Raw genomic sequence first — 8,137 nt, forward strand, 5'->3', positions numbered from 1 at the left:
CTGCATCTTTTTGCACAATTGTCAAAAAAAAAAAATGTACCTGCATTACCATATAACTAACTAGCAACCCTTTACTGCTCAGTGACTCTTCTTTCTCAATGTCTTTCTGTCTCAACGTGTTCTCTGTCAATTTACAATTGAAACGTTGTCGTACGAGCGCGCCTCCGACGACCGGAGACAAATTCCTTGTGTGTTTTTGGACATACTTGGCAAATCAAGATGATTCGGATTCTGAGCGAAGCCCCGCCGAGTTGCCGATTTTCCTGGAACCTAACCTCGGCTAGTCACTCACAAACCCACCTATTCGCAGCTACAGTAGGCCCCGCCACCCCCAGGAAGCGGGGCTATGCGGGGGTCCGCCGTTTCTGCGTATTTTTACGCTCTTCCTGTAACGCTACAAGATGGAACCAGAGCACCGGCTAACAGTAAAGTAGTCCTCCTCCTTCTCGATGACTTACTGTCGTCCTCGGTGCGCTGCTCCACCGCAAGGGCGCGCACTTTGACCTTCTCGGGCTGGCCGAGGGGTCGTCTGGGGGTCATGAGGCTGACGGCGGCGGTGCTGAGAAAGCGGTTGGCCCGCCCCAGGGTGGGCGAGCTCAGCCAGCCGGGCCGAGCCGGGGCGCCGCCCGTCGACGCAGACGCCCCCGCGGGCCTCTGCGGGGCACGGACGAAAAAAGGACAGCTGTCACACAGCGGGGCCCCCGGGCCGCAGATCGGGGGGGGATCCCCAAAATCATTTCCCAGCTGGAGACGGGAAACCGGGTGACTAAAGCGAAGAAGAACCTGCGCGGCGCCGCTCTCCTCGTCCTCGTCCAGGTCGTCCATGGACGCCGCCTGGATCTCGGCGGGGTCGATGATGATGTTGGCTTTACTCGCCAGGTCGTCTGCGGGAGGACAAGGTCGGCAACGTTCCAAATTGTCGTAACGTCCTTTACCGTTACTTGTCATCGTGCGTGTGGAAGGTGGGGCCTGCCGTTACACGCGCGACGGATCCGCGTCGGTCGGCTAAACAACTGACAAGCCACGTGGGCGTCGTTAGCTTGTTAGCCGGCTCGTGAGGGGAAAGTGACAAAAATGGTGTCCAATCAACAGGGGCAGTGGACCAATCAATCTAAGAGGTCCTCAACAAGACGCCGATTTACAAAGAATCCTCGCCACAGTATAAACGCTTAACGGACGAATCGACGGCTATTTGGAAACTGCATTTCTTTGCTTCCATCCAAACTTCAGTTGGCAGCAAATGCGAGTGACGTCATTCGCGACGCGATCGCGAGATTATAATCCCAAAAATTATACCATTCATTGCGGCCCCCCCAAAAACACACATTTTTAGTTGTGTTTTTTGAATAAACAAAAATACCACCGTATAGTCCCAAATATATAAAAGATAATAAAATTGTCCAAAAAAAATAAAGACAATCAATCTTTAGGAATTGACTGGTTTCATAATTACTGTATATCAGGACAAGTAGGAAGTCACAACAACTGTGCACCTTTAAGGGGTGTGGCATTGGGAGTAATGTCCGGAACATGGTCGCTTGTGGTTCGAATCAGAACTTTTGTTTGCAGCGTTGTTTTTTTGGGGGGTTGAAAATCACCCCAATTGTCTCGGGTGTGTGCTTCACTTTGAAACACAAAAGGCAATTTCAAGGTGACCAAAGCAACGCCGCCCTCTAGCGGACCATGCAGGACGCTTAAAATGCATCTCGCGCTTTTTCCTGATTGGACGCGGGTGAGCCTATCCCAGCGGTGGCCAGACCCTGGACCGGTCGCCAGCCGACGAGCAATCGCTCGCATTCATTTTTATTTATTTGTTTATTTCAATTGTTTTGTCATGTATTTTGACTGTATTTGTCTTTTTTTTCTCTCTCCATTGTGCGTAGGTCTTCTTTTGGTGGAGTTTTCGACTGACCTTTGAGCGTCTTCTTGAGGTGAGACAGCAGGCCGCCCAGCCTCTGCAGGTCGAAGTAGTCCACCTTGCCGTTGTAGAAGAGCTGCGGCGGCACGTACGCCGCTGGAGCCGCGGAAGCCAAAATGACAAACGAGACCCAAGTCAGACAACAGAAGACACTCGGGCTAATTAGCATCCGTCAGCAGCTTCGTGCATAGACTTAGTGGCTGCCTGTTAACGATCAGCCAGTCTGTGTGTTGAGTGTGACTGCGTGCACGGTGTCCGAATTTGCTCGCTACAGTACGTGTTACTTTTGTTTGCATTTGTCCAGTCAAGCGATTTTGAAATAAAGCGTCCATGTTTATCTTCGACACCTGTGGAGGGATTACAATCGGTTCTAACTGACATATTTAATTAGCTTACGATGTTTACTTTCGTGAAGACGTGCAGCTGCGTCAACAAGTTCTGCGTTGCGGTAGAAACATTGAACTTTCTTCTTTTTGAAGTGTGAAACGATGGCAAACTTTGGACATTCTGTCTTTGACGCAACCTTTCCTCCCAGCTCCGCGTCATCTTCTTTCTATCATCCGAGTGGTAAAAAAGGATCCCTGCGAAGCTTCAAGGCAGACATTTTGCTTTGACTTTTGGTTGTAAACTAAAGGTGTCAAGTTTGTTTATTTGCTTGTTCCACTGTGCTCGCTGAACTCCAGCCGCTCTCCCGTGCAGCTAAACTCAGCATACTGGATACGTTTGGATCGATTGCACACCTACTACACAACTAACCATGTGAGTGTTATCAAAACACTTTTGAACTTGTGTTAAAAAGCTTCTTTTGATCACCTAAGTTTGTGAAAAACAACACTTACTAGTTCCATGACAAAAGTCAATTAACAGCACGCTCAATGCAAAGTGACAGCTCTGGGTATAAAGTGGAGTTGAATGTATTTACGACACGACAGTCATGAGGCAACACGAAACCAAAAGTGTATTACAAAATTATTTTGGCAGTGGCGAGACAAGACAAGCCTACGGCGATTTCAAGGCTACCGTCACTGCTGACGCCGCCCGGACTCTTCTTGCCGCTTTCGTCCCAGCAGGCGCGCACGGCCGTGATCAGCCGGTGCAGGAAGCACAGCATGTACTCGGGCGGGCACAGGGCCGTCGGATGCTACGTGCGCACGCACACGTTAGCTTGTTACGCCGCGTCTGCAAAGTCTTCACAGCGTCTGACTTTTTCCACATCTGATGATGTTACAGCCTTCTTCCAAATTGAACTAGACAATGCCATTTCTCGAGAAAGTGCCCGTGAATGCTGTGGAAATAAATGTGGGATGACAATGGAATTTGGGGACTGTGGAAAATCTTTTGCTGCTGGAATGGGCCGAATCGGTCAAGAGATGTTGACGGCGGGAATGACGGAGAATGTCTAAACGTGGCAATTTCAACGTGGAAAAATGTGGACACTTTTGGAATGTGGAAAATCTTTTGTTGTTGGCACCGTTCGAATTGGTCAAGAAATGTTGAATGTGTCAATGTGGAAAAATGTAGAATTTAGGTGGAATGTTGAAAATATTTTGACGTTTGAATTGGTCAAGAAATGTTGACGGAGGGAATGATGTAAAATGTCTAAATGTGGGAATTTTACCGTGAAAACGTAATGTGAGACTTTCCGAATAGCTGAAAATGGTTTCTAGGGCGTTTGGAACAAGCTGAACATGATGAATTTTAAATGGGATAGATGCGCAACTTTTTTTCTTGATTGTCGTATTGGGAGTGAATGGGAATTTTTGGGGGTGGGAAATGTGGAATTCCGGGACAACTGTGAAAAATAACCCTGGATGGCTTGAATCTTTGGAATATGTTGAAGTTGGAATGTGGAAGTCATGACAAAATGAGGAGGATAATATCGTGTAGGACCTCTTTACAGTTCGACAACAGGTGTGCACCTTTCCAAATCAAGTCCATTGATGATGAGTGGAAACCCGATCAGTTCCTCGGATGCATGGCAAACGCTGTGAATATCTCTCTGGACATGAGGTTTTCCCACTTTGTCATTATGGGGTGTTGTGTGTAGAATTTTGAGGGAAAAAAAAGATGTCATCCGTTTTGGACTGAGGTTGTAACATGAGACAATGTGGAAACGCCGTGAAGAATTGCCGTCGTGTGAAACATTTGAGACATGCGCTCTCACCCCTCTGTTGCTGGCGTTCTCTTGGAGGAACTTGCGGAACTTGTTGAGGAAAATGTAGCGGGAGGCTTCACCCTGAGCAAAGGGAAAACTATGAAAACGTAGTCGTAGTAGGCTGCCCGATTCATTGAGGTTTTCCAATTAATGCCGGTTTACTTGTCAGGACAATGAGTTTTTTCTATAATAGATTTTCGCTTTCGAGACATTTACAGTTGAGAGCTCAGGTGGCGTGCACTGCTGACGCTAACAACATGCCAACACATCCCAACAGAGAGGAGCTAGTTCCCAAAAGCACTCAGTGTTGACAACTTAGCAATTTTTCTAAACCTCTCTAGTGAGGATTTCTGGTTGGTTTGTTTTAAGTGACTCGCAACTTTAACTTGATCTAAGAAACAGACAACATGAGCACAGTTAGCTGGAAGCAATCGGAACCTCTTTTGAATCCAAAGACGGAAATGTACTCATAAGATTTAAATGAGTTCTTTATAAGAGCAAATATATAACGGGAAGAGTTGTAAGAATTCTTACAAAATGCCGCTCAGTGGACTGAAACCGTAAAATGTGAAAACGTAACGTGCTATGCTTTGAACGTTTTGCATGTTGTCAAGACAATGTTCCAAAAAACAACACATGCACGTACTGTACTCTTGTCTTTGTTGTTGAGCAGCAGCCGGAGGATCTGCACTTGCAGCTCTTCCACCACTAGAGGGAAACAAAAGCACTCTTATTATCGGTACAGACTATAGCGGACGATTCCATTTGTTGACTTGACTAGTCCCTAATGCCGTTTCGAGCGTGACGCGGACTAGTTGCTGAGCGCGCGTTTTTTACCGCTTGCAGCAACAGACGAATGCGCTCAATGCAACGAGTCGGTCAGCTTCCCTGATGTGAATTGTCTCGGATTACGGAACGCGCGCCTTTGGCGAGTTCGGGAGACGGACCGGCGAAGGGGGAAAAACCGGCTCCGGCAGGATTATCAAGCGTTTTCCAGCCCGCGCCGTCGAATTCCTCCTCCGTGATTATTTGCCAAGGCACGCCGATGCCCCCGTTACGGTACTCGGGGTGAATATTGTATACATGAGAAGGTTTATCCATATGAGCGTGGTTACCTTTAACTGATTAGGTTATTGAAATTGGATCGGATATAGTAAAGTGATACAGTCATACCAATAATATATCATAAGATTAGGCCTCATTAGACGGGACATTGATATCCTGTCCTTGTAGTACTACACTGTTGATATGAATGTCAAATATCGAACGTCCACCAAGGGCCAATCGAGAGCAAACGTTATTCTGAAGTTTTCCAGCAGATGCCACGAGAGGCAAAGTTTGCACACACTTTACACACATACAGAATATAGCCAGCTTGCTTGCAACATGTGTGTTACAGCAATATATTCTAATCAGATATTTAGTAACGGCGGATGACTGGTTAGCACATCTGCCTCACTGTTCTGAGGACCGGGGTTCAAATCCCGGCCCCGCCTGTGTGGAGTCTGCATGTTCTCCCCGTGCCTGCGTGGCTTTTCTCCGGGGACTCTGGTTTCCTCCCGCATCCCCAAAACATGCACGGTAAGTTCATTGAAGACCCTAAATTATCCACAGGTGTGAATGTGAGTGCGAATGCTCGTTTGTTTAAATGTGCCCGGCGATTGGCTGGCGACCAGTTCAGGGTGTACCCCGCCTCCCGCCCGAAGATAGCTGGGATAGGCTCCAGCACGTCCGCGACCCGCGTGAGGAGAAGCGGTACAGAACATGGATGGATGGATGGGTATTTAGTAACTGCTTTGGAAACATGCGTATCGTAATTTCTTGTGTATAATACGCACCCCCCAAAGTTGACCTCAAGATTCTGGAAAACCCTTCTACCCACGTATAATGCATTTTTACAATGCATGATTTTGCTTCTACCCATATGAACAAAACGAAGTATTACCCGTTTTTGTTAGTTTTTTTCAAGGAATTATTCTAAAGTTAAGCACTTTATTTGAACACGTAACATTTTTTTTAATTTATTTCATTTAGTAAACGAGAAAACACACAGTTGTGCTCATATGTTTGATTGAAATTAAACGATCAAGCATTTCAGAAAAGCATTATCATTAAACAAAACATAACCATAAGGAAATGAATGATGGTTGTTCTTCAGTCATATTAAAAACAAAAAATTTTTAAATGTTAAATTCACAAATTCTGTTAGGGTATGTAAATTTATGAACATAACTGTACATGTATGCAGTCATACGTCCATCCATCCATCCATTTTCTACCGCTGATCCGAGGTCGGGTCGCGGGGGCAGTAGCTTTAGCAGGGACGCCCAGACTTCCCTCTCCCCAGCCACTTCATCTAGCTCTTCCGGAGGGATCCCGAGGCATTCCCGGGCCAGCCGAAGGACGTAGTCTCTCCGGCGTGTGCCGGTGGGACGTGCCCGGAACACCTCACCGAGGAGGCGTCCGGGAGGCATCCGAATCAGATGCCCCGGCCACCTCATCTGGCTCCTCTCGATGTGAAGGAGCAGCGACTCTACTCTGAGATCCTCCCGGATGACCGAGCTTCTCACCCGTTCTCTAAGGGAGAGCCCGGACACCCTGCGGAGGAAACTCATTTCGGCCGCTTGTATCCGGGATCTTGTTCTTTCGGTCGCGACCCACAGCTCGTGACCATAGGTGAGGGTAGGAACGTAGCTCGCCTTTCGGGTTAGCTCCTTCTTTACCACAACGGACCGATACCAAGTCGGCATCACTGCAGACGCCGCACCGACTCGCCTGTCGATCGTGTTCCGTTCTTCCCTCACTCGTGAACGAGACCCCGAGATACTTGAACTCCTCCACTCGGGGCAGGATCTCATCCCCGACCCGGAGAGGGCACGCCACCCTTTTCCGACCGAGGACCACGGTCTCAGATTCGGAGGCGCCGATTCTCATCCCGGCCGCTTCACACTCGGCTGCGTACCGCTCCAGTGAGAGTTGGAGGTCACGGCCTGATGAAGCCAACAGAACCACATCATCTGCAAAAAGCAGAGATGCAATACTGAGGCCACCAAACCGGACCCCCTCTACGCCTCGGCTGCGCCTAGAAATTCTGTCCATCAAAGTTATGAACAGAATCGGTGACAAAGGGCAGCCTCGGCGGAGTCCAACCCTCACCGGAAACGAGTCCGACTTACTGCCGGATATGCGGACCAAACTCTGACTCCGGTCGTACGGGGACCGAACAGCCCGTATCAGGGGGTTCGGTACCCCATACTCCCGAAGCACCCCCCCCCCTATGGGTGCAGGCCTGGCCACCAGGCATTCGCCTTCGAGCCCCACCTCCGGGCCTGCCTCCAGAGGGGGGCCCCGCTGACCCGCATCCGGGCAAGGGAAACCCGAATCCATTTATTGTACTCGTCATAGGGGTTTTTGGAGCCGTGCTTTGTCTGGTCCCTCACCTAGGACCTGTTTGCCATGGGTGACCCTGCCAGGGGCATAAAGCCCCAGACAACTTCGCTCCTAGGATCATTGGGACACACAAACCCGTCCACCACGATAAGGTGACGGCTCAAGGAGGGGTCAACGAAAGAACCCCCCCCATCAAAAGCTCCATCCACACCCCACTACTCAAAAACATTCTCTAGGATTATTTAAATTCAATCAGATGTAACCAGGACCATGCCACCCGCGCATTTCACTGTTGGGATGGTGTTCTCAGGCTCGCCTGCTTCCCCCTTTTGCCTCCAAACCTCACGATGCTCATTATGGCCAAACGGTTCAATTTGAGTTTGGTCAGACCACAGGACATGTCCAAAAATGAAGGTCTTTGTCCCTGTGTGCTTTGCAAACCAAAATGTTTTGTTTGTTTTGTTTTTCGGGAGTCATGGCTTCTTCTTCGCACTGTGGCCTTTCATCCCATGTGGGTACAGTACTCATTTCCCTGTGGATATCGACACGCTCTTCACACCAGCATCAGCCGGCTTGATATGCACATTTTGAACCGAAGCACGTTTATCTCTGGGTCATACTTGTTTGAACAGATGAACGTGGCGCCTTTAGGCATCTGGAAATTCCACCCAACG

General features: G+C 48.7%; 1 protein-coding gene across 1 annotated transcript in view; it reads right to left on the bottom strand.

Annotated features, from left to right (window-relative positions):
• LOC133409159 (E3 ubiquitin-protein ligase RNF123) overlaps positions 1-8,137 on the bottom strand; it is a 57,844-nt gene that overhangs the window by 31,097 nt on the left and 18,610 nt on the right. Inside the window, exons 18-23 of the mRNA XM_061688794.1 lie at positions 4,720-4,781; positions 4,083-4,154; positions 2,939-3,059; positions 1,913-2,014; positions 784-884; positions 459-654 (exon numbers count right to left, since the gene is read on the bottom strand). Coding sequence (XP_061544778.1) covers positions 459-654; positions 784-884; positions 1,913-2,014; positions 2,939-3,059; positions 4,083-4,154; positions 4,720-4,781 — 654 coding nt within the window. The remainder of the gene's footprint in view (positions 1-458; positions 655-783; positions 885-1,912; positions 2,015-2,938; positions 3,060-4,082; positions 4,155-4,719; positions 4,782-8,137) is intronic.

The sequence above is a fragment of the Phycodurus eques genome, chromosome 10 (genome assembly GCF_024500275.1).
Source record: "Phycodurus eques isolate BA_2022a chromosome 10, UOR_Pequ_1.1, whole genome shotgun sequence".
Classification (NCBI taxonomy): Eukaryota; Metazoa; Chordata; class Actinopteri; order Syngnathiformes; family Syngnathidae; genus Phycodurus; species Phycodurus eques.